This window comes from Geotrypetes seraphini, chromosome 1 (genome assembly GCF_902459505.1).
Source record: "Geotrypetes seraphini chromosome 1, aGeoSer1.1, whole genome shotgun sequence".
NCBI classification, from domain to species: Eukaryota; Metazoa; Chordata; class Amphibia; order Gymnophiona; family Dermophiidae; genus Geotrypetes; species Geotrypetes seraphini.
The window spans coordinates 478,909,524-478,937,045 of NC_047084.1; the positions used below are offsets into that span (position 1 = coordinate 478,909,524).

At 43.9% G+C, this 27,522-nt stretch overlaps 1 protein-coding gene across 3 annotated transcripts in view; it reads right to left on the reverse strand.

The window, feature by feature from the left end:
• RFX3 (regulatory factor X3) overlaps window positions 1-27,522 on the reverse strand; it is a 540,046-nt gene that overhangs the window by 110,094 nt on the left and 402,430 nt on the right. For all 3 annotated transcript variants that reach the window (XM_033925421.1, XM_033925415.1, XM_033925406.1), the window contains 4 exons: window positions 23,571-23,752; window positions 23,316-23,435; window positions 18,253-18,374; window positions 14,722-14,834 (listed from right to left, as the gene is read on the reverse strand). In XM_033925421.1, the coding sequence (XP_033781312.1) occupies window positions 14,722-14,834; window positions 18,253-18,374; window positions 23,316-23,435; window positions 23,571-23,752 (537 nt within the window). The remainder of the gene's footprint in view (window positions 1-14,721; window positions 14,835-18,252; window positions 18,375-23,315; window positions 23,436-23,570; window positions 23,753-27,522) is intronic.

Sequence of the window (27,522 nt, forward strand, 5' to 3'; positions counted from 1 at the left end):
TGAACAGCAGTGTGGAATGAAGAAGATTTTTTTGAATTGCGAGGGAGAAAGATAAGTGTTGTAGTTTAAAGCTCTTGTGCACATTTTATGCTAACACTCACCTGACTGCCGTTCTAACACACTAGCGGGAAGTGATTTTATGGTCACTCCCGAGTACAGCTGTTAAGCCCCTCCAAGCTTATAGTAGTTTGGATTGTAGGATATAGCTCTGAGGAGTTTTTTTAATATAAAAATATATCTAAAAATTACAAAATAAATTATTATTAATTTAAAAATTACAGAACTTATTAACTGGTTAAAAAATCAGTAGAGAATCCTTAGGAGGAGGAGGTTTTTGAGCCAATGAGGTAGCTCACTATTATAGCCTGCTTGAAAGCTAATGAGCAGTGGCAGGCTGGAGTCTGAGGCTCTTTCCCCTTCCTTTAAGGTACCCATTGAGCTGGATGAAGATTATAGTATAAAATTAAACTGATATTTAATTCCTTTTGAGTAGGGAACAAGTGAGTACAGTCAAACCTCAGTTTGCGAGTAACGCGATTTGCAAGTGTTTTGCAAGATGAGCAAAACATTTTCGCAAATCGTAACTCGCAAACCGAGCATTGACTCGATTTGCGAGTCCCCCCGCCCGCAAACCGGCATCGCCCTCCCACCCGCAAATGCCGCCCCCCGTGAACCGGCATCGCCCCCCTCGCGAACGCCCCCTCGGCGTGAACTGGCATCCCCCGCCTGAACCGATATTCCCCGCTCATCCAAACTGAAGGCTTCCCCCCATCTGGCACCGTGCAGCACCAACCCATAGGAGGTGCCTGTTCCCGAAGATCCTGCCTCTTGCCAGACTGGGCCTTGAGCATCTGCGCATGCTCAAGGCCTTCTGGCTCCCGCCTCTCTCCGAGATTCTCTCCGAGATGCCCTCTATGACAACCTGGCACAAACAAAAACTACACGCTTAGTTACTAACAAAAACCCTGGTCCCTGGTTCAACGATGACCTCCGATCCCAAAAGAGAGCTCTGAGACAAGCAGAGAGGAAATGGGTCAAACACCAAAAAGAGAACTACAAATCACACTGGAGAAAATTATCAAACACCTACAAAGCTGCCATTCTGGAAGCAAAGAAAGCTCACTACACACACCTCTTACAGAAAGTTCCAAACCGTTCCAGATACCTGTTTAGCTTGACTAACCACCTCTTTTCCACTGCTTATGGATGCAATCATAATACCCCCACTAACCTAGACAGTGAAACTCTCTCTAACTTCTTTCAAACAAAAATTGATAACATCCGAAGCAATCTTGACTCCGATCCCAGCAAGGTTCCCCCCCCCCCCCCCGGCTCATCCCTCTCACATGCCCAAGACCCCACCTTGTAGAAACCTTTCCCAACTTCACCCGGTCACACATGCTGAGCTCCTAGAAATGCTACAAGAGCACCGACCCTCCAATTCCATCCTTGACCCATGCCCATCCAACCTCCCTTTGTCCTCCAAAGATGCCTTTGCAGAATCAATCCTCCTCATCATCAACGTCTCACTGTCAACTGGGAAAATTCCCCTTCAACTGGAAATCGGCCATTATCAAATCCACCCTCAAGAAACCCTTCCTTGACCCAAATGATCCAAGCAACTACCACCCCGTTTCCAACCTCCCCTTCATCTCCAAACTACTGGAGAAGATAGTGCTCCACTAACTACAACCTTTCATTGATCAACAAGAAGCTCTATCTCCATGCCAGTCAGGTTTCCGACCAGGCCATAGTACAGAATCTATCCTCCTTGACATCATTGACAGCTGGTCAATGTTGGATAAAGGAAATGATGCCTTACTGGTCCTGCTTGACTTTAGTGCCGCCTTCGGCACTATAGATCATCAACTTCTACTAGACCGATTTGCTGACATAGGAATCAAGAACTCAGTACTGCAATGGTTCACCTCCTTCCTGGATCAAAGAACACAATCTGTGCTACTAGGGACAGCTAAATCAAACCCCAAATCAATTAAATACGGAGTTCCCCAAGGTGCCTTGCTATCCCCTCCCCTCTTCAATTTGTATATCAGGCCAGTCATCGACATTGCATACAAATACAACATTAAGATTCACTCCTATGCTGATGGCCTTCAACTATTGCTCCCCCTAGGTGATGATCGGCCTACCCAACTCACTAACCTCCTACACTGCCTCTCAGATATGAAAAACTGGATGACAGCCAATAAACTCCAGCTGAATGCCTCAAAGACTGAACTATTCTGGATCAGGAAAAAGAACACTACTTTCACCTGTCCGACACTATCCTGGGAATCCACCCCCTTAACAGCAAAAGACCAGGTACAAAGTCTTGAAATTAAACTGGATGGCCAAATCTTTTTACTACCTATGCCAACTGCAAAGGATCAAACCCTACCTCCCAGAAACAGACTTAGCCCAACTACTATATGCCTATGTACTCTCTAGACTAGACTATTGCAACTCCCTATTCAATGGAATCGCTGCAAGAGATCTAAAACGCCTCCAAAAAGTCCAGAACTCAGCAATTCGACTCCTACACAACCTCAGCTACCATGACCCCATTACTCCAGCGCTCTATGCAGCTCACTGGTTACCAGTCAAAAAACGATGCATCTTCAAAGCCCTGGTCATGACACACAAGAGATTCTACCAAAAAACCCCAGCCTACATAGCATCTAAGCTACACTTATACACCCCTAACTGCCCCCTCCGCTCCAAAGCAGAACAAAGACTCAGCATTCCTGAATGAATATGGCGTACAAAAGATTTTACAGCCATTTCCTATCTCAGCTATGGAACCGACTACCCACACAGATCAGGTTGCTAGACTCACTAATGACCTCTTGCAGAGCAGTAAAGACCTTCCTCTTCTACCAATTAGGCCAGTAAAAACTGCCTCCTCAATGTACTTCTCCTAGTAGTCTTCGCTATGACCAGTCTGGTCTCTAGAATAAGCTCTGTTATTGTTTACTGTAACCTATTTGTTGTCATGACTAGTCTGTTTTCAAACGATTGTGAATGTCTACTTTTAACCCGTTCTGAGCTTCTGGGAGAACGGGATAGAAATCGAAATAAATAAATAAATATATGAGTAATTTTGTTTACGAGCATGCTTCTGGAACGAATTATGCTCGTAAACCAAGGTTCCACTGTATATCCCCTAGGAGTTTGGAATGATGAATAAATAGTGGAATTCCCCAGGAGTCTGTGCTGGGACTGCTGCTTTTTAATATATTTATCAATGATTTAGAGATGGGAATAACTAGTGAGATAATTAAATTTGCTGATGACACAAAGTTGTTCAAAGTTGTTAAATTGCAAGAGGATTGTGAAAAATTACAAGAGGACCTCGTGAGACTAGGAGACTGAGCATCAAAATGGCAGGTGATGTTTAACGTGAGCAAGTGCAAAGTGATGCATGTGATGCAGGTCTCCAGGTTAGGAGTCACTGCCCAGGAAAAGGATCTATGTGTCATCGTTGAAGATACGTTGAAACCCTTAGCTCAATGTGCAATAATGGCTAAGAAAGCAAATAGAATGTTAGGAATTATCAGGAAAGGAATGCAAAACAAAGATGAAAATGTTATGATGCCCTTGTATTGCTTTATGGTATAGCTGCACCTCGAATACTGTGTGCAATTCTGGCCGCTGTATCTCAAAAAAGATGTAAACTAAACTAACTAAACTAAACTAAACCTTGGGCTTATATACCGCACCATCTCCACGAATGCGGAGCTTGGCACGGTTTACAGGAAGAAAGATGAGAGAGGAATAGAATAGGTACAGAGAAGGGCAACAAAAATGATAAAAGTTCCATATGAGGAAAGGCTAAAGAGGCTAGGGCTCTTCAGCCTGGAGAAGAGACGGCTCAGGGGTGATATGATAGAGGTCTATAAAATACTAAGGGCTCCTTTTACAAAGGTGCATTAGGGCCTTAACGTGCGGAATATCACTTTGTGTGGAGACACAGTATTGTTAGGAGACTTCAATATGACTGATGTGAATTGGAACAATCTTTCCGCTATGACCAGCGGCAGCAGGAAGCTATTAACCTCTATAAAGGAAGCGAAACTCAGACAAATGGTATTAGAGCCCACTAGGGATCGGGCGATACTAGACTTAATACTCACCAACGGAGAAAGTGTCACAGAGATCTCGGTAGGCGATATGTTGGCCTCCAGTGACCACAACATGATATGGTTCAACCTCAGGAAAGGTTTCACTAAGTCAAGCACATCAACCAAGGTCCTCAACTTTAAGGACACAAACTTCGAAAGCATGGGAGATTTCGTCCATCGGGCACTGCAAAACCATGCCAAAACAGATAATGTAGAGGTAATGTGGTCAACTCTGAAATCAACCTTACACGAAGCAACCAACCGCTATATCAAATCAGTAAGTAAACAGCGAAGAAACAATAGACCACAGTGGTTCTCTGCGGAGATCTCAGACCTCATACAAAAGAAGAAAAGAGCGTTCATCCTCTACAAACAATCAGGGAAGCGAGAATCCAAGGAAGACTATCTGGCAAAGTCAAAAGCGGTCAAAATGGCAGTCAGGGAGGCCAAACTCCGAATGGAGGAGAACCTTGCGAAGAACATCAAGAAGGGCGATAAATTCTTCTTCCGGTATATTAGTGACAGAAAAAGAAACACAGATGGGATAGTACACTTTAGGAAACCCGACGGGAACTATGTAGAATCGGACTCCGACAAAGCCAAACTTTTAAATGAATACTTCTGCTCTGTCTTCACTTGCGAGGCGCCGGGATCCGGCCCTCAGCTGCCGATGAGGGAAAACTCGGAAGACCTGTTTTGAAATTTCGAGTTTACGCCCAGCAGTGTCTACGAGGAGCTATCAAGTCTCAAGGTGAACAAAGCTATGGGACCGGACAAACTACACCCCAGGGTGCTCAGGGAGTTGAGTGACGTCCTGGCGGAACCTTTATCCATGCTCTTCAATCTTTCCCTAAGTACAGGTAGAGTCCCGTTGGATTGGAAAATGGCTAACGTCATTCCACTCCACAAAAAGGGATGCAGAACGGAGGCTGAGAATTATAGACTGGTGAGTCTCACATCGATAGTGAGTAAACTTATGGAAACACTAATCAAACGCCAATTGGATATGATCCTGAACGAAGAGAATCTACGAGATCCCCATCAACATGGTTTTACGAAGGGAAGGTCCTGCCAATCAAATCTGATCAGCTTCTTTGACTGGGTAACAAGAAAGCTGAATATAGGGGAGTCCCTGGACGTCGTGTACTTGGACTTCAGCAAAGCGTTTGATAGCGTCCCACACCGCAGGTTATTGAGCAAGATGGGTTCGATGGGACTGGGTGAAACATTAACCACACGGGTTAGGGACTGGCTTAGAGGTAGACTTCAGAGGGTAGTGGTAAACGGTACCCTCTCCGATTCAATGGAGGTGATCAGCGGAGTGCCGCAGGGAACGGTCTTGGGCCCGATCCTATTTAACATCTTCGTAAGAGACTTGGCTGAGGGGCTTCGAGGTAAAATTACATTATTCGCCGATGACGCCAAACTATGCAACATAGTAGGCAACCGCACAACAGATGAAAGCACAGTGCCCGAGAAAAGCTCAATGCCCGACAGTATGACGCAGGACCTACTCCTGCTGGAGCATTGGTCAAAGACTTGGCAACTAAGTTTCAATGCCAAAAAATGTAAGGTCATGCACCTTGGCGGCAAAAATCCATGCAGGACTTACACCCTAAATGGTGAGATCCTAGCAAGGACTGTAGCAGAACGTGACTTGGGATGATCATTAGCGAAGACATGAAGACTGCCAATCAAGTGGAGAAAGCTTCATCCAGGGCTAGACAAATCATGGGCTGTATCCGTAGAAGTTTCATCAGCCATAAGCCCGAGGTCATAATGCCGTTGTACAGATCCATGGTGAGACCCCATCTGGAATACTGTGCACAATTCTGGAGGCCGCATTATCAAAAAGATGTACGGAGAGTTGAGTCGGTTCAGCGAATGGCCACCAGGATGGTCTCAGGTCTCAAGGATCTCCCGTATGAGGAACGACTGGGTAAGTTGCAGCTCTACTCACTCGAGGAACGCAGAGAGAGGGGAGACATGATTGAGATGTTCAAATATGTCACAGGCTGTATCAAGGTAGAAGAGGATCTCTTTTTCCTTAAAGGACCCACGGCAACAAGAGGGCATCCGTTTTAAAATCAGGGGTGGGAAATTTCATGGTGACACCAGAAAATATTTCTTCACCGAAAGGGTGGTTGATCGCTGGAATAATCTTCCACAACAGGTAATTGAGGCCAGCAGCGTGCCAGATTTTAAGAAAAGATGGGATTGGCATGTGGGATCTCTTCATGGAGGTAGTTAGGGGGTGGGCCATTAGTGTGGGCAGACTAGATGGGCCGTGGTCCTTTTCTGCCGTCATGTTCTATGTTTCTATGTAACGCACACCAAATTGCCGTGCGCGCTAGCCGCTGCCGCCTCCTCTTGAGCAGGCATTAGTTTTTCGGGTAGCACGTGCTACAGCATGCGCTAATCCGGTGTGTGCGCTAAAAATTCTAGCGCACCTTTGTAAAAGGAGCCCTAAGTGGCGTGGAAAGGCTAGATGTGAATCGATTGTTTATTCTTTCTAAAAATACTAGGATTAGGAGGTATGCGAAGAAACTACTAAGTAGTAGATTTAAAACAAATTGGAGAAAATATTTCTTCACACAACGTGTACCGTATACAGTATACTCGAATATAAGTTGATCCGAATATAAGTCGAGACCCCCATTTCCCCCAAAAAGGAGGAAAAATGGTTGACTTGAATATAAGTCGGGTGACTTAATATTCAAGCACCCTGTCAGGCCCTGCATCCAGGCTTCTCCTTGCCAAGCACGGCACCCAACCCCCTTCACTCCCTCCCCTATCAGGCATTGCACCCAGCTCCCTTCTTGCCAGGCACTGCACTCAGCCCCCTTCCCTTTCTCCCCTGTCAGGCACTGCATCCAGCCCCCTACCTTCCAGGCACTGCACACAGCCCTTCTTTCCTCTCAGGCTCTGCACCCAGCCCCCTTCCCTCCCAACCCCTGTCAGGTTCTGCACCCAGCCCCCTTCCTTCCTTCCCAGGTTCTGTACCCTGTCCCCCCTCCCTGCCCTGTCTTTGTACCTCCTCTGCAGATCCCTGGTGCTCCAGAGGTGCAGCGGGCAGGAGCTAGCTTTCCGTTCTCCTTCCCAGTTGCTAACCCGGTCGGTGGTGGCTCCTGCGAGATCGGGTTTCTTCATTCGCAGAGTGGCACCGAGCAGGAGCGCACTTTGGCGCTTCTGCTCGGTGCTGAGTGGCTTCTTGACTGGCTCCCGCAAATTCTTGCGAGAGCTTCTGCCCTGACCTCTGAAAGGACCTCTGTGCCATTTAGCCTCCTGCATAAGGACGGAATCTTTGAGAATCTCAAAAAGTTCATCCTGTACCCTGAGTCATCTTGGGTTTGCTGTCTGGCAAGGCCTTAGGGTGACAGTCCATAATGCTGGCCATCAGCCCAGGAGAACTCAGAAGCTCAGCCCAAGGATTCCGCCCCTCTCCCCCACGCTCCATTGCACATGGGTCATGGATGCTCATCGGCCGGCCATCCAGCACAAACACAAGATGATATATGGGCAGGGAGGCCTAGGGGTCCATCCCTGTCAACTTTAAGCAAAATCAATTTTGAGGGGTTTTGAGGCAGATGGAGGCTTTAGAAAAAAAGGCCAGTGGGAACTTCCCTGAAGTAAAAAGAAAAAAAAAAAAATGCAAGGAAAGAGGGTTTAGAGGTGTGGGCCCCTGGTTCTGGCTGTTGAAACCTTCAAAATTCTCTTTTGGAGACCATCGTCTCCCCATCCCCCCATGTGCCTGCCTGCTTCAGCTCAGGAAGCAGCTGGGATAAATGGAGAACTCTGCTTCAAAGGTTTGCCGGACAAATTTGATCTTCGAGCTGGCAGTCGGACCAAGTTCAGACTGAACCTCAACCCCCTGAAAAATTCATGCAGCACAGGGGAATAGGACCATGCAGCCAGCCCACTATTAATCCCAGCCAATCCATGAATGAATCAAGCAGCCTACGCTCAAGCTCCTGATAAATCAGGGATGTGAGCAGCTATGCAGAGGACAGCCCCTGAGCTACAAAAAAAAAAGAAAAAGAAAAAGCAAAAGTAGGTTCTTAGCTAGGTGTCCCGGAGGGCTGATCCTGCTAGCAGTAGATTTCTGCAGCACGAGTCTGCATCTTCTCCCAGGCAGAGGTCCCAAGTGGGAACCTCTGGGCACCGAGCCTCTGACCGAACACTTAGAAAAAAAAATACCTGGAAATAATAAAACTGCAGAGCAGAGTAGAAACACTTCTGAGCAACTTGCTTGCAGAAAAAACCCCTGAGGGATCAGGAGCAGCTCCCTGGGAAGGAGGCAGAGTTCAAAAGATGACTGACAGCATTCTGCATACAACTTGAGGGTTCAGAATTAAAACCCTTGCGTTCAGACCACTAGACACATTGTACTAGAATGGGAATTTGGTCCATATGCTAGAATATAGATTCCATGGGCAGTCAAGTTTTACTATAAAATGTGTACGACACCTGCTTTTCAAGTTTCTTTTTTTTTTGCATATAATTTTTATTGAAAAAGCAGTCAATACAAACAAGAAACTTCAGTCAGAAAACAAAAGAACTGGTACAACAGAAGAATAGAACAGAGTCATGGTCAAATGCCATGCAACATAGGAAGTGCAAACTGAGCGCCCACCTGAGAAAAAATAATACAGAATCAGTCTAGAAGAAAGGGGTAACCCCTCCAAAAATGGGTCCGAGAAGGCGTAGCAAGAAATAAACCTCCGAAATATAACAAAGACTGCAAGAACATTTTCAGAAAATTTTTAAACACCGTGTGCAACACTCACCCATCCAGCCACCCCCCAGAACATTCCAACCCAAGCAGCACACACAAATCACAACATCCATACACCAAGCACACCGCATTCAAACATCAAGCACTCAAGCTTGAGAGCACCCGGCCATGCCAGTAAAATTGAAGTCCCAGAAGGGAGACCTCCCAAATCCGGAAAAACTAAATTAGGGCGATGCAGCAGATACAACGGAGTCGGCCGCAACGTGAAACACCCTCCACAGTGAAACACAGAGCTTTTTATCGCTACTCAGGGAAGCTTTATAGGTCTGTAGTTCAAATGTTGCGATCTACCGCATTTTATGGAGCCACTGGCCGAAGGAGGCCGGGGCCACCTCCACCCAGTGCTGGAGCAAGAGCTTTTTTACCACGAGTAGTGCAGTGTATAGGAACTTCTGGTAGTGTGGGGTGAACTCTGCGGAAAATACCTCCCTCTGGTCTCCCAATAGCAAGAGGCCATAATTCCCGGTTACTGTCCGGCCAAGCAGGTCATCAAGAAAAGGTAGAACCGCAAGCCAAAGAGCCGCATGGGGGCATTCCAAAAACATATGTACCAGTGTACCAGTAGCCCTCTGACAATGTGAGCAGGTGGCATCATCCCATAAGCCCATGGCCCGTCCCCGAGCCCTGGATATATAAGCATGGTGGAGGATCCTAAATTGCATCTCCTGTAGATCCATAGATCCCGTGAATTGAATAAGGTTAGTGAAAAGGTCCAAAAATTGGGCGTTGGTATAGTCAATACCCAAGTCTCGGGATCACTGGGCCAGAATCCGGGGCAGTTAAGAGGTGGGGAGAGCATGCTTAAGAAGCCAGTACCAAGTGGCCAAGGTATTCATCTCAAAGGGTAACTTAGCCAAATGGGCACCCAACCTTCCGAAAGACCACAGCTCTCCCCACCTGCGGGATAATGAAAGATAATAATGCCTAGCTTGCAAGTAAGCCCAAAATTGCGTAGTAGGGAGCTCCCAACGGGACTGTAGTTGAGTAAAAGTGGGGAAAGTCCTCGTGTCCTCGTCAGAGAGATGGCTCAGGCTGACACAGCCCCGGGACTACCACAGTCGAAACCCCGATGTACCCATCCCCGGGATGAAGTCTACATTACTCACCAGGGGCAAGAATGGAGATGCCTGGGGGTACGCTGCTGATTTCTCTGCCACCACCATCAGGCCTGGTGAAGAGGTTTCAGAAAATGAAATCGGAAATCCACCACTGGTGACGACCGGGGATGCACATGCAGCAAAGAGATGAAGGAATGAGGTGCGCACCATTCAGTGAACCAGCCAGGGGGGGAGTACTTATAATAGCCTGAGATGCCCTCGTGGACAAAACGCAGCAGGGAAGCCACACTGTACAAGCGAATATCAGGGAGAGTCAGTCCACCCTGCCGTTTGTCCAGGGATAAGGTAGCGAAGCTGATGCGAGCCCTTTTGTTACACCACAAGAAGGAAATTAGAAGAGACTTAAAGGTCTGTACATCTCTAGTTGTGATGCATAAAGGAATCATTTGGGCAGTAAGACCATTTTGAATAACGCCGCCCTACCCCAAAGGGAAAGCGGCAGATCCTTCCACTTCTCACACAGCTTACGGATATCCTCAATGTGATGTAGAACATTATATTGATAGGGGAGATGAGGCTGGGTGCTCAAATAGACTCCGAGATAGCACATTGGTTTTCGAATCGGGGTTATTGGAAGAGCATCATGCCATTGCTCATGCCTGTGAGAAGCCAGGGGTAGGAGTTCCGATTTAGCACAATTAACCCGAAGGCCCGATACTGTCCCAAAGTCTCGAACAATAGAGAGAGCCAGAGGTAAATGCAGATGGGCTTGTTCCAGATATAACAAAATATCGTCTGCAAATAGATTAATGCGACTCTCTCGGGCTCCAACTTTGATGCCGAGAATGACGGGGTCAGAGCGAATCTTAACCGCCAAGGGCTCGATAGCCAGGAGGAAGAGAAGCGGGGACAGTGGGCACCCCTGCTGAGTGCTGCGTTCAAGTGAAAAGGCTGAAGTGAGGTGTCCATTAACCAGAAGCCTAGCCTGAGGCAAAAAATAGACTACGCACCCATTCCAGGAAGGTACCCTCCAACCCATATTGACCCATGACCCAAAAAAGATAAGACCAAGAAATACTTTCGAATGCCTTCTCCATGTTGAGACCTACAATAGCTGCCCGATTGTCACCTTCCCTGCGAGAATAAATGGCCATCAAGGCCCTCGTAAGATTCATAGAGGCGTATTTTCCAGGTACAAATCTCACCTGATCTTCATGAATAAGAAGGTGTAGGTATGCGTTCAGACATTTAGCGAGCAGTGCTGCGAGCAGTTTCGTATCTTGATTGAGAAGTGATATGGGTCTGTAAGATCTCACCTGGGAAGGGTCCTTGCCCGGCTTGGGCAATAAAACAACATGGGCCAAATTGTAGCGATCCACACCTTTTTGTGAATGTAAGGAATTATAAGCAGCCGCCAAAGAGGTGGAAATGAGGTCGGACAAAATTTTATAGTATTTGGGCCCATAGCCATCTGGTCCAGGAGATTTAGTTAATTTAAGCTCCTTAATACCCAGTTCCACCTCAAGGCGTTCAATGGGAGCATTCAGAGCTTGAATCTGGGCCGGATTAAGCTTAGGGAGGAGGACATTATGAAAAAAGGCTTCCCGATCAGAATCCGCAGACGGCTTACGGGCGTAGAGATCTTTATAATAAGTCACAAATTGGTGATGGATATGGGATTCGGTCGTATAGGTGTGACCCTGTGGGTCGATGATAGCTGTAATGACCTGACATTTGCGATAGGGACGGACTAAGCGCGCCATTAACCTACTAGCTCTCCCCCCCCAACGATGAAGGGTATATCGACAAAAATACAGCTCTTGCTCTGCCCGCTGGGTGAGAATCGCATCTATCTGTTGTCTAAAGGTGTGTATGTGGATACGGTCAGCATCTTGCAAGGTCCCCTGGTGGCGTCTCTGTAGTTGTTGTAACTCGTCCAATAACGTCAGCAATTCCGCTGCTAGTGTCTTTTTTTTTCCAGCGACATAGGCAATAACAAAACCACGCAGTACCACCTTGGAAGCTTCCCAGAAGAGACCCGGATGAAGATCAGGGGCGTGGTTAGTAGTATAATAATCCGTCCACTTAACTCGCAGATACTTGTGAAAAGCAAGGTCTTTAAAGAGATATCCCGGGAAACGCCAAGTCCGTTCAGGAGGATCAGCGGTAATTTGAAGCAAGAGGACCACAGGGGAGTGATCAGAGAGAGGAACTTGCAAAATTTCTGCTTCAGCTACGATAGGCAATAGAGAAGGTGATAGCAGGAAATAATCAAGGCGTGTGTAAAGATTATGGGGGTTAGAATAGAAGGTATAGGTGTGTTCCGTGGGATGGAGCAAGCGCCAGATGTTCAAAAGTCCGAGCTGCGTGGTCAGAAAGTTAACCCCCTTACCCATGTAATCCTTAGGAAAGCTCTTTGCGGGAGCACAATCTTGAGTGGGATCCGCCGTGATATTAAAGTCCCCCCCTCCCCAGGATGAGTTGGTAGCCCAGGTACTGTGCCAGCTGAGATATCACTCCTGAAAAAAAAGATGATTGTAAAATATTAGGGGCATATACATTACAAAGCAAGAAATGCTGTCCCCAAAGCTCCCCCAGCACCATGACATATCTGCCCTCCCTGTCCTGGATAACTTTAAGCATTTGAAACAGGAGTTGTTTGTGGACCAAAATAGCTACCTCCCGTTGACGACTACTATAAGAGGAATAATATACCTCACCCACCCAATCTCTCCGGAGTTTCTCATGTTGTCGTGAGGTGTGTCTCCTGTAGGAAGGCAATGTCAATATGCTCTTTACAAAACCAGGAGAGTATTTTCTTCCGTTTGATCGGGGAGTGGATCCCATCCACATTGAGGGTGGAAAATTTCAAATTAACCATTATCTACTCATCCAGAAACAGCGTATGTAGTAAAGATCTGCCAAGGAGTAGAGGGAAGAGAGGCCTCCCAGCTAGGCCCCCCCTCCAAACTTACAAAAAGGATCCTCCCACCAAGCCCCAAAAAACATCCATGGAACTGCATGGAAAAAACTGATCTGGCCAACGAGTCAGGAGCCCGTGCTCTCGAGACTCCATGCTTACTGTACCAATCATACTCCACCCGATGCACTCCCTCCCATCCCTGCCCTTCCCAACCCCCCCAAACGTGAACCATTCATTCATCACTCAGTCTTCCCTGAAAACCAGAACGTAACAAATACCCCGAGTCCCTCCCCTCCCCCCAAGAAACCAATGTTCATCAAGATGTCCATGCTGTCAGCAATCTCACAAAGAGATAGGTAGATACTCTCCAGGAACTATAAAGATGGAAGTAGTGCCCAACAATGGCTCTCCGCCAGGCTCCAGTCCAAAATAAGAAAGAGTCAACCTGCTGCAGGACAGGTACAGAATCGGAAAAAGAAGATGGTTCTCATCGGAGTCAGGAAGCGATAGAGCAGCCAGATGTTAGCAAAGGGCCCAAGAGCAAGAGGCAAGGACCCCCAAATGCCTCCATGAGCAGGGCAGGCGCAGGACCCCTTACACTCTGCAGGGCTGTGAACAAGTACAAAAAGTGCCCAACTTCACTGGTAGCAGAAGGAGAACCGGCTGCCTCCCAGGGTTTTGAGGTCCAAGCCCAACCAGGCCTGCAGCGCCTCAAGCCACTCAAGGGGTCGGCAACTCCTCCAGATAGGAGCGTAGCTCTGCCGGGGTGTCCATTGTGACCACCCCATTGTTGTGATTAATGTGCAAGGTACTGAAGAGTGAATTTAATCTCTCTGGCATGAAGCTGTGTGCAATAGGGTGCCAGAGCCCGCCGCCGATCTGAGAGTTTGATGGAAAAATCCTGGAAGAGCAAGAGCTTGGTACCTTGATAGTCCAGAGAGCGAACTTGCCGGTAAGCCTCTAAGATGTGGGCTTTAACTGCGTAGTTTAGGAAGCGGTCTATGACCGGGCACAGTCGGGCTCCCTCTGCACGCCGGGCCCCAATGCGATGAACCCGTTCCACAAGCACTGGGCCCAAGGAGAATGTAAGTCCGAGGGTTTGGGGCAGCCAAGTGGCCACCAAGTCCCCGAGCTCTGAGTCACGGACAGTTTCCGGCAACCCAATCAGCCGTAGGTTGTTTCGACGGCTGCGGTTTTCTGCCTCTTCAGTCCAGTCTTCTAGCTGCTTAATTTGCATCTCCAGTGCGGTTATGCGATTGTCTGCTGTTACCACCCGATCCTCGTGCGCCGAGATACGCTCCTCTGCCTGCTGGATCCGCGCAGCGTGGACCGCTATACTATCCTTCACCTCCTCCAGAACAGTATGTAGCTTGGACAACTTCTCGTCCAGCAACTTGGAAAGATGGCAGATGGATACTTGCATGTCTGCATCGTGCTGGGGCTGAGCAGGGGAGATTGGGCTGGAGGCCGCCATGTTAAGAGGCTTCGCAGGCTTTTCCTTTCCGGGCCTCGTGGACTTTATCGGCATACCTGCCAAAAGGAGCTAGGCTTCATTCCACCGAGGCACCCGACGAGAAGCAGGAGAGAACCCGAAGAGGTTAAAACAATATGTCCGTGAGAAATGTGCCGACAAATGCAGGTTTTAGGGGTAGTTGTTTAGAGGTAGACCCCTGCCTCATTACTGTTTCTAAATATGAAATATATCAATGCCCAGTTATTGACTACTGTAGAAGTGGGACAGCTAAGATGTGAACAAAGAGTTAATGGCAATTTGGTACATCTGAGTTAAGTCTAACATATAATACTTAATGTAGTCTACTTTACCTCACAGTGCTCCCGATAAAGACTTTGTAGTGACTTGATATCTTCAAAGGTAGTACCATCTGGCAAAGAGGAGATTTCAACTTCTGCAAACTCTGGAAGTGCTCGAGATGCATCTGTTACCATGGCAACATAAAGCAAGAAATATAGTGTGGATGGTGCCAATTACAGCTTCATTAGAAAAACATTTAAGAACTGTTCAAAGAAAGAAATTCTACAAGGTCATATTTCTTAATGAGCAAGGGACCTTAATGATTTTCTTTCTTTTAAAAATAAGCTACAGTTAAAAAGATCCATGAAGTTTGCATTCATAAGCTCTATCATGTGAAATTTTATCTTGACAAAGAAATCAAATAAAAAGGTATCTGAAAGCAAACATTATATTGAAAACAAATGACTACAGTATACCAAAATAAGCAAATAAAGTTACGGTTAATGCTTGTAAGCCAATAGTTCCCTGTGTGTTGCAATCCATGGGGGGTCACAAAAGCCTCATTTGGGGGCCTAAATACAGCTTATCCTATGCCCCCCCCCATAAGCCTCCCAAAACCAACATTATCAGCCTGTGCAGACTGATGGCTTGCTTAGGTTCACTAAAAGGCAGGAACTGCAGAAGCATCCTCAGCCAAGCAGAAGCAATGAAAGAAAAGCAGGGAAGGGGCTACATGATTTTTAGAGCTGCTAAAATAGGATTGTGGCTGGCATTAGTTTGGGAGGCACTGCCATAAGAACTTTCAAGGACTGAATTATAATCTGCCTATCCAAAGTTTTCTAGCACAATATTTGCCCCCTCCACCCCCCAGTTACACACAAGACCGTTCACAGGTAAGTAGATTCAACAGTCAATTATGGTACACAATCTGAGTCTATAGCCCTTAATATCAAATGGTTTCTAGTGACATTAAATGAAGAAGAGACTACTGAAAATATCTTTATGGTGCACAGAGCTTCACACCAAGGAGTGGAAATGTCCAAAGAAGACTGGTGGACTCAGATGTATTTCATAAAGATCCTTTATTTCTTCAAAAAAAAATTTTATTTCTTCAAAATAGTGATTCAATGACTCGACATGTACATGTTTCGGCCAAAATGGCCTGCCTCAGGAGTCTTGCAAATCATGCGATGAGGTAAAAAAACAGGTTCACATAAAAGCATTCATTCAATAATCCATAAGAAACTAGAAAAGACGAAAACTCAGTGCTGGAAACTAAATCACCGTCGCCTCCAAATGCGTTGTAAGGTAAAAGAGCTTCACAACAGGGAATCTGAATTAAGTTTTTTTTGTAAAGGCTATGGAGGCAATGCCTAAGAAGGAATTTATGTGCTAAAGATGCTTTCCAAAATTACCCCCATAAAGAACTGAGTGCTTAAATTTAGCCAGTTAAATTTCATTTTGTAGCTAAATTTAACGTCTCAGGTTCTGGAGTGCAATTCGGTCATGAGGAGACATTCTGCTAGCCATCTAACATCAAATTAAGGCACTGCAATAGCAAACAAATCTGGCTGGCTAATGTTCACATACCCCCTGGAGACTGAAAACTATTTTTTAAAAATCCTGCCCTAACCTGATGATCTCTCTATTAGCACAAGATAAGTCATTAAAAAAAATTGGAGCTCTGATTCCCCCATGATCCTTTCTCTTCTGACACTCCATCAGCATAAACAAAACACCACAAGCAGAGATCACTTCTACCCCTTGTCGCTGGCACTCTATAAGCATAAAAAAATAACACACACATACATGTACAAAAACTGGAGACTCTAACCATCATTAATACTTCCCAGTGCCACCATATCATGTTACTCCTCTCTTTATGTCATCACTGGTTACCAATAGAATATGGGTACAACACAAGCTTCAGACCCTCACACAGATGTCCTCTTTACTCTCTTATACTCAATCTCGAACACTGTGTTCTTCTACTGGACACCATTTCTACCATTTTTGTTCTCAATTAGAAGTAACTCGACACTCCACAATTTTCCAAATTGCCCTTCCACCTCCCCCCCCCCCCGACACATTTATGGAACTCATTCCCCATCTCTCTTCTGTCTGAACAATCCTATAAGAGGTTGAAAGCCCACCTGTTCAGCATGGCATTCCCCAGATCATCCGTCTGCTAGTATCTCTCCTGGACAGAAAATCTCTACTTTTTATTTTTCCTTTATGAAACTGACCCTCTTCTGTTCAGTGACCCCCATTTTTCTAATCTCGCTAGTTTCTTTATCACACATGGCGTTTTGTTCTTACTTTAAACAATATTGTTTGTAAACGGTTTTGATTTTATTGAGAATCAATAAAAATAAACAAATCAATAAAAATCAATAAAAATAAACAATAAAAAAGGTTATCTAAGCGGTTTTTACAATCAGGTACTCAAGCATTTTCCCTATCTGTCCCGGTGGGCTCACAATCTATCTAATGTACCTGGGGAGGATTAAGTGACTTGCCCAGGGTCACAAGGAGGAGCGCGGGGTTTGAACCCACAACCCCAGGGTGCTGAGGCTGTAGCTTCAACCACTGCGCCACACTCTCCTCCTAACCCTCTAAACCATCCAGATTCGCCCACAATGCCCACAGCTAAGCTGGCAGGACATTCCACTCTAGCAATCCTCTTACGAAAATGTCTGACTAAGACTTACAATACAGCTCCAATGGCTCTCGCTAGTGTTTGGCTTCACTTATTTGTTTCCAAGCTCAGAATTTCTTGCTAGAGGGAAAAAAGACTTCAAGGACACCCCACTCTTCCATCCTGCTGGCTTTGCCTCCAGATTTGCTCCGACACCACCACTAGTAGGAAAACTATTAGCACTGTCAGAAAAAATGCTAGAAAACTAGTTGTCTGGAAGGAACCATAAATCCCCTGCTAGTTTCAGCTTGGATTAATTTGGGTGAATTCTTTGGGGAGGAAGGAAGATTCTGAGAATTAGAGGAACAGGTTGGGAGGGACAATGCAACTCAGGTACTTTTTGCTATGTTTAATGAAAACTGGTGGTGGGGGGGAATGGAGGGCTGTTCTCTTTTTTTTAAAAAAAAAAACTTAGGCATTCTTTTACAAAGCTGTGCTAGCGTCATCGAAGCCTATTAATTCCCAAAGGTTTCAGTACAATTACCACTGGCCACCATGGTAATCAGCTTTGTAAAAGAGGGCCTAAGTCAGTTAACACTAATATTCTGCTTTAACAACTTGATTTATTAAGGTGCACTACTTTCTTAACTCATAATCCATTTTATGCAGTAGCATCTGTTTACTACTAATGTATGTTAATGGTATTACAGTATATTAACACAGACATACATTTTCATAAATTTATCTCTAGGTCAGACCAGGGAACTCAACCATACAGAATTATGCAAACTCTAGTTGGTCAAAGGGCTACATTCACAGCCAAAACCTAGAGGGCTACATCTTCAGCCAAAATCTTGCCAATTATTTCAGATGAAAGTGTATCTAAATTAAAATCTTATCTTATCTTGTCTGCTCTGCAGCTGTTTGAAAACTGATATCAATACATTGCGGTGCTCCCACATACCTAAAAACTGTTGGTGATGTTGGCTCTGGGCAATTACAGTTTGCTCAACAGATGTGCCTGTCTGTTGACCACTCCCTGTGAAACCATCTCCAACACCATCTACTTTCTGTACAGGCTTATACCTGGGGAAAAAAAAATATAAACAATAGATGTAAAATACAATTGTTCTGGTAGAAATTTAACAATTTAAAACTGATGTTCTGGGTTCTTGGATTGTTCCGATTCGGGCAGGTTAGTGAATCTAGCCCTAAGTTATTAAAAATTCCTTTAGCTCTTATCGATTGTCAACCTGGTATGGACTACTGAAACTGGAGATTCCACTCAATCCCAGTGCTAAACTCCTGTGGGTTTGGAATGAGGAACTGGGCACAAGTTATGACATTCAACAGTTTTTGGAGCTCGTCCATGAACTTCATACTTGGGGATATTCTGTTGACCTTAAAGAACTTAGGACCTATATAACCAGAGAGAGGGGAGCTCTGCTGGGACTTTGGGAGGGAGGAAACTGTCCAAGTTGTAAGAAGAAGGTGGGCACTATTATGCACTCCTTTCTGAAATGTCCACAGATTACACTGTGGAGCCAGGTGTTGCCCATTCTCAAGCAGATTGTGAACTGTTCCATCCCTTGGGATTATCCTATGTTGTTATTGGGGGAAGCTGGGATTTCCTATGCCATATAGAAGATTTTTATACATTGCACTGCTCCTGGTTAAAAAGACTTTGCTTCAACATTGGGCATCTGCTGACACTGCTTCTGTACAGGGATGGCTTAATAGCATGCAAGAGATAGCTAGATTTGAGATCCAATCCCTTAGCAACTCTAGAAACTGTGCCATCTTAGTGTATGTTTCTCTGCAGAAGGCCTTCCAGACCAGATGTGTAGGGAATCCGCAGACACACTCTGCTCAGACTGACTAGATTTTATGACAGATATTTGGGAGTGGAGTGAGGGTGTGTGTGTGTGTAGGGGAGGATGTGTGTTGTGATCAAGGGAAGACGGTGTGTTGAGGTATATGTAGGAATGGATGCGGAGGGTATTACATTACATTAGTGATTTCTATTCCGCCATTACCTTGCGGTTCAAGGCAGATTACATAAGAATTGTTATGCTATTAAGAACTTAAAGGAATAGTCTGAACATTTTCTAATTTGCTAAGGAGTAGATAGTCTTTCAGGTGAAGCTTGGGAAATGTCTGGTCATGTTATATTGGTTTTATGTATTTTTTGAAGAATAGGGTTTTTGTTTCTTTTTTGAAGTCTGTGGTCGAGATCAGCAGATTGATGATTTGTCTGTCCAGTTTCGCTGCTCTGGTGGCCAGTAGGTTGTCATACAGTTTTCTTCGTTTGACAATTTTGGTTGGCGGGTGTGTGAATAGTGTGTGGGTTCTCCTGTGTCTGGTTGAGGTGGATTGAATTAGTCAGTTGTTCCAGTAGGTTGGGCTGTCTCCGTTTATAGCTTTAAATAGTAGGCAGTGGAATTTGAAGCGTACTCTGGCTTGTATTGGCAGCCAGTGTGAGTCGTGTTATGCCTCTGTGATGTGGTCGTATTTTTTCAGTGAATAGATCAGTCTTAGGGCTGTGTTTTGTATTGTTTGTAGTTGTTTTATCATGGTTGCTGGGCAGGGGAGATATAGTATGTTTCAGTAATCTATTAGGCCTAGGATTAGTGATTGTACCATGAGTTAGAATTGTTTTTTGTCGAAGAATTTTCGTACTTGTCTTAGGTTTCTCATAATAGCGAATTATGTTTTTGTTATTTTGTTGATTGTGGTTGCATGGTACAGCCTCTATATATCAGCACTCTAAGGAGTTTTAGCGTGGGCTGAATGGGGTATCAGATCGAGTTTATTACTAGGTTTGTTAAGGTTGGGGGCTTGCTGTTTTCTAGGAGGATGAAATTTGTTTTGTCAGGGTTAAGCTTTAGTTTGTGTTCTTTCATCCATGTTGCTTCTGTTTCAAGTGTTTTGTGTATTGGGCCTACTATGGATGGCGCTGGTTGGTCGAAGAGGAGGAGAATGTCATCTGCATAGCTGTAGGAGATTAGGCCTAGCTTATCCAGGTAGGAGCCGAGGGAAGCAATGTTTAGGTTGAAGAGGTGATCCTTGGGGTACTCTGCAGGGTTGGACCATGGTTCTGATTTTTCTTTGTTTGTTTTAACTCTATAAGTTCTGTATTGTAGGAATCCTTTAAACCATGATAGTACCTTGCCTGTTATTCCTATCGAGTCTAATGTTTGTAAAAGGATGTCATGGTATATTTGAGGTACTTGACAGAGGGCTTTTCTTGGTATAAAAAAATTGCATCAGTTCTGTTATGGGTAGATTCTCGAGTGGATAATGGTTTTGAATATAACTGAATCTGGGTTTTGTATAAATAAGTTATATTCTGGGTATGTGTATCACCTAATAAGTCTGTAGCTCTGCATTATTGTATACTCTTGAGTACATTATATGTTATATACTGTTGTTCGTTGTATGGCATTAATATTCCAATAAAGAGATAAAAAAAAGAAGACAATTCACAGTTCCCAGTATTTTCACTCCCCCAACCCTCCTCAGCCCTGCCTCTCTCTCTTTTCTTTGACTGTGTGAGTGTGCTCTATCCTAGTTGTTTTGTAGTTTCTTTTCTAATATTGTATACTCTTTGTATACTGTAGACTGCTTTTAGCTTTCTAAGACAAAGAGGTATATATTAAAGTTTATTAAACATAAACCTAACTTTGTAGGATGATGGGGCAGACTCACCATAAACTGCAGTCATGCGTTCATGGAGCTCCTTTGGCTTTTTCCCTTCTTTTGTGAGAAATTTTATCACTGAACGGTGCACTATATCTAGCAGTTTCTTACTTGATTTGCACGAGGACTCTCCTGACATCATGTCTCTTGGATTGTTACTAGATTCGCACTGAGAAACAACTGTGCTTGAATCCCTTGAGACATGTCACAACATGCATGTCACGCTTGCTACTTTCTTTTATACTCGGGTAGATACATTTTTGAACACCCCTGCATGCAAAAGACAGACCTTTCTCTGCAGAGTTTACAACCTAGTGAGGACAACATCCCAGCCAAAGACAGTAGGAGTTTTGGTCCGGATTCTGTAACTGACACCGTTGGCGGCTGCCTTAAAAGTGACCGCCGATTCCGTGCCAATCAAACAACAGTGCCAGTTAGAGAATCGCGCCTCCGGCAAAAATAGGCCCCGGAAATGTAGGCCAGGGTTTTCCAGGCCTGCATTTCTGGTGCCTTTGATGTGAATTACGCCTTTGGAGGCACCTACAGTTGCCTAACGCCACCTTCTGGTGTTAGTCAAACCTATAGTGGCATTGGGCATGATTCTGGAGCCTTTTGTTTAGGTGCCGGTAGGCAATTTAAATTTTATGTTAAATTGCCATTTCAAACAACGTTTGCTAATCAATTTCGGCGCTGGCAGGGAGCCTATCGGCATCTAAGTTTAAGCACTGGTTAGAGAATTTCTCCCTTTATTAAGAAAACGGTTTAAGCCAATATGCTCATGATCAGAAGAAACAAGGAGATAACCTTTAAAGGCAGCTTTGCGCAGGTATGCACTGAATAAAATAACTGAAGATCTGATCTGACAAAACTAAGGGCTCCTTTTATGAAGGTGCGCTAAGTGTTTTAGCGCGCGCTAGCCGAAAATCTACCGCCTGCTCAAAAGGAGGCGGTAGCGGCTAGCGTACGCTATTCCGGGCGTTAAGGCCCTAATGCGCCTTCGTAAAAGGAGCCCTAAGAGGCAGCTTGGTGACACGAGTAGAAAGACCATTGAAACAAGCTGTGGTTAAGGGGGGTAGCATACTAGAGCAATAACAATAATTGTGGATTTGGAATCTGTTTGTCATACTTATTAAAGCATTTATAGAACTGAATTTCTTCCTTTGCATACATTTTAAAAATATAATTTTTAGAAATAAAGTAACTCTAAAATTAGTTTATTTGAAACCACCAAGCTTATTGCAGAGGAAAGCAAGTATCTAATTATCTTCAATTTAACCTCCATTTAATTCTAAAAGAGGAACACTTTTCTTAAATCTATTGCCACACAACCTTTATTTTTTTTAGCTCTCCGATTGAGCACAGTTAGAGAGCAAGTCAAAAATTATTCAAGCGACTGGTGTCAATTTTAAATTCCTTTGACACCTTTTATTTAGGCAACATAGGATTAAATATATAAGTCAGCTATATGTGGGTAAATGTGTTTTTAGATATCTGAAAGCATACATGTACTTTCATAATGCAAATGAATGCAGCAACATTTGAGGAAGGGGCTGTTTATATTAGATTTCAGCCTTAACATTTTGCATCATGGAAATGCATACACGTTATATTCAGATATCTATTTTGATTTTCAAATTCAGAGGCATAGGTAAAAAAATAAAATAAAATTTAAAAAAGACAGAACAGGCAGGTGATAGTTTTATGCCAAGGGCAGTTACAAGTACACACAAGTGTGTGTCAGCACATATTTTGTACATAAATTTTGTCATTGCAAACATTTTATGAACAGGATAACAATCTAGCAAATGCGCAGATGTGTCCTAATATGTTTTTCTGCTCTGACATGTACACAGCCTGCCACTGCATGGAACCATGTGTGCTCTCCCTGATTTGCACTTAGCATGTTACTGAAAATTTATCCCCAACAGCTTCTTTTACAAAGCTGCGCTAGTGGCTGCTCTGCGCTAATGGCTCCATAGCCCATAGAGATTTAAAAGGCTTCAGGGCCGTTGCTGCGTGGCTTTATAAAAGAGGCAGTAAGTTATTGTGTCTAGCCCTACTGCAGAAACTGGAAACCAGTCCAGATATTTACAGATTTCTTTAAGTATGTTCTAGGGCTCATCAGCAAAGTACAGCTACTGTAATTTGACAAGGGCTAAATTATTATTTAGACCTCAAAGTGATTCAATAGGTATAAGTGAGGGAAAAACATTTCTTACACATTTCAGTTTACTCCTTTCTGGAATCTGAAGGGAAGATCTGTACACGATAACAATCCTGAAAGTATACTTATATTTGTAAATATATTTTCTAGTTTTTAATACATACCTTTGTTTTTGTTGCATGGGTTGTTGCCTCATAGCCATATATTGCATATCCTCCTGTAGTCGATTTAGAGGGGAGTCTGGCTTCACCCGGATTCCATAGTAATGGTATTTGGAGTTCCCCCTTTGAGTAGGAACATGAGAAATTAGAAGAGTGCACTAAGTTAGAAATACAAAATTGATACTGTGCTATGTTGATTTCACTGCAACATTATTTTTAATATATGTGAAGGAATGAATCCAACAATTCAATACTGACCGGGTGCCCAATCTTCTTGTTCTGAGCCCCATGAAAATTGACCTTATGAGCTTCCCAAAGGAGGCAGCGTTGACGGGATCTAGTTTGTGCTCCTGACAATGCCGTAGGTAATGGTTGTAAAGGGTACTCCGGGGGAGGCTCACTCCTTCTGCTGTTTCGTAGTTATCCAGCAGCCACTGAAGCTACAAGAATTTTGAACAGTAAGGATAAATAAATAAACCTTATTAAAGTATCAACAACTAACTTTAATGTTGTGGTCATGAGCTATTACCTACAATAAAAGACCTCTACTTTCATTCTGAGGGAGATCTGTGCTCATGTTATGCTGACTTCAGGCTTTTTTTTATTTTAAAGAAAACCTTTAAACTAGCTGAACTCATAACACTTGTGACCATCCTGTTTCTCAAATTTATCAGGTGTTTTGTATTGTATTTTTTTCACCAGTTTACAAAAATGTATAAATAAGTTTTAGAGTTGTGATGAGGGTGTTTTGGGTTTTTAAAAAAAAATAAATTCTTATTTTAAGACAAACTGAGGAGCTGGTGATTTGTTTCAAGATCATTGTGTAGCAGACTAAATATCGAGATTTTAGTGGCTGTGATATGTTCTAGGAGTGGTCATTTTCACATCATGTTCTTTGACAGCCAACAGAAGATATCAAATTGAAAGGGCCATTGACTGCAGATCTCTCCACTCCCATTATGTACTGGAGGAGGCATTTTAGGGTTATATGAAACCGTCTGCCTACACTCAGGGTCTATCTACATTCATATGCCAAAGTCAGATTGATATAATTTCCCATAGGCCTTTGCTGACATTAGTTATGCCAACTGAAAATGCTGTTTGCTAGCAATAGCTATGCTGACAGCAGCCACAGTAGATTTATTTTCTTCTCTTTGTGCTACAGCAGACAACCACTACAGTTCTCTCCTCCAAGCGCACTATGTGCTCCCAGTCATTCTACCTCCTCTGCTTCCAGAAGTTGAGCAATGTGGTGTGTGTCGCATGCAGTGAATGATCAGAGACTAAGCTGATAGAACTGTTTTTGGAGAACTTCTAAAGAGTGACTTCTTCAGTAAGTGCTGTGGAGCATAAGTGTGGTCTTGAAGGCCTGTTAAATGCTATCTGGAGACTAAGGTCTCTGTTTACGAAGGTGCGCTAGTGTTTTTAGCACGCGCTACAATGCCGCATGCGCTACCTGGAAAATACTAACGCTAGCTCCACGGAGGCAATAGCGTCTAGCGCGCAGGGCATTGTAGCGGGCGCTATGCGCGCACTACAACCACTAGCGCACCTTCGTAAAAGGAGCCCTAAGTCTCTCATGGCATTTGAGCTTGAGTGGTGTGAATACTGGAAGCCTTAAAAGTAGAACAGGTATTTTAATGTACAGAGAGAAGAGGTAAGAGTGATTACATCCTATCAGAGATAGGGATGCATTAGACCAGCCATTCTCAACCCAGTCCTTGGGGCACATCTTGTCCGATTGGGTTTTCAAGGTATGCATAATGAATATGCATGAGAAAGTTTTGCATGCACTGCTTCAATTGCATGCAAATCTAACTCATAAATATTCATTGTTGATATCCTGAAAACCCGATGGGACTAGGTGTGCCTTGAGGACTGGGTTGGGAATGGCTGTGTTATGGTGGGTTAACTATATAGAATAACATTATAATCCTAATGGCAGCAGTAGAATTGCACCAAGTATCCAACTGTTTAGGGTACCCTGTACACATTGGCAGTCAAAATCCCAACAGTGGTGGTACAACTGTATTGGGCTTCCCAGAAGGAAGGGCTAATCTGTGAGGAGGGACCGTGGTTAAAATGCAAACATCAATAAGGAGGGAGAGACTGAATATTTTTTGACAATAGACTAGATAGCTTAGCTGGTTATACAAGGATGAGATAAAGCGTAATGACAGGAAATGGAGGAAGGAAGGCTTGAATGCTGAATTATGTTTGGGACTGTAAAAATCAAAAAGTAGGTAGCAAAGCATAGGAAGGTAAACCAACAGAGATGGTGGAGGCCAGCAGATGAAATCAAATCTGGACAAACTTGGATTGGTAATGAAAAGGTGTGGTACAACAAGGTACAGAAGCTGAGCAAATCAGGGAACAAGGCATGCCTTGAAATAGTCAGACTGGATGAGGAGCTTAGGTGATCAGATATTTGGGCAGTGGCATCACTGAATTTTATGCTCATTTAGACTATCAAAACTAAGCTTATTCGCCATATGGTTTCCATATTAAGCAATACATAGTAACTACAGGACATTTAACATCTGGAAAGTCCAGAACACAGTATCTATATTATTGGGAGAAGTGTTAAGCCAGAATATAGGTAACCCCCCCAAAAAAAAACAAAAAAAAAAATCCCAACCCATCTTTAATATTTACATTCTCAACAATTACTGTTTTGCCTTTTCATGACAGTATAGTACTTAGGGGTGCTACAGGAGTGAGAGAGGTAGAAGGATGTTGGACTGGAAGTGGCCAGGTTTCTGTGGCTAGCAGCTAAAACTCATACTCTTGGCAATATAGACTAGAATAATTGGTTGCGTGAGTCAATTAGCCTTTTTTACTGCTGTCATCTACCATTTTACAATGGAACCATTTTACGATGACTGTGTGCATCTTGACAAACTTTGTCCATACTTTTTACCCATGAGCTCAGCATCAATTTTGAAACAAGAAGTACAAGTATAATTTCACTTTGAAATTTGCTTTTATTGTGAGTAGAATCTTCCTTATAAACTCCCCCTTTTACAAAACTGCGGAAGTGGTTTTAAGCGCAGGCCAGCACACTGAATGCTCTGCGCTGCTCCTTACTTTCATAGCAACTCTATAAGTGTTGGGAGCAGTGCAGAGCATTCAGCGTGCCAGCCTGTGCTAAAAACCACTTCTGTGGTTTTGTAAAAAGGGGGGGGGGGAGGGTATGCATACAGTGCTGGATTCAGTAAATGGCACTGATTTATAGGCTAATTAAAAAAAGTGGAAGTGGATAAATAAATAACAATAAATAAAAATGCTCCACTTGCATGGACTCAAAGCACTACCTCCAATGGAAGAAAAAGCCTCATAGATGATGTGTTCCTTATCTGGAGAGGTGACCGATTATATTTAGGAGAGTTCCTGAAATGGCTCAATAACTGTCATCCGAATATTAAGTTTGTCATGCAGTGTGACATGAATAGTATAACATTCCTGGACATTAAAATTGAACGACGTGTTAGGGATTTATTTACCACGGTACACAGAAAAGAAACAGATAGAAATACGTTTCTGCATTATGAGAGCTTCCATCCACAACACTTGAAGGATAATTTGCCTATTTCACAGTTTTTGAGATATAGAAGACTGTGCAGCACGGTGGTAGAATATAAAGTTCAATCTAAAATTTTGAAAGCTAAATTGAAACAATGAGGATATCCGCATCATGTCATTCAAAAAGCGTATAAGAGAGCATTATATGCCAATAGGGATTTGATGTTCATGGATAAGGGACCACCTAGCCGAGAAAATATTTTGACCTGCACAATTAAATTTGACCAAAAATCACATCAAGTTGGCAGGATCCTGCATAAGTATTGGCCGCTAGTACAGAAGCTACCACCCTTTAAAGATTTTGCTTTAAGATTACCGTATAAAAGTGGATCAAACTTGAAGGAAGAATTAAGTCCTGCTGTACTGAGAAGCGTAGAGAGTGGGGTTAGGACACAAGGAAGGCACATTGCTTGTGGTAGTTGTATGAACTGTGCAATCATGGTGACTTCAACAGAATTTATTAATCCTTTAAATCAGAAGAGATACTACCTGTGTGACTGAATTTGTAGTCAACTGCATAGTGTGTCCTTGCTCCAAAGTCTATGTGGGCCAAACAAGTAGACAGTTGAGGATTCGACTGAATGAGCACAGGAGTGCCATTAACAGGCAGGTTGTACAAGCCCTGATG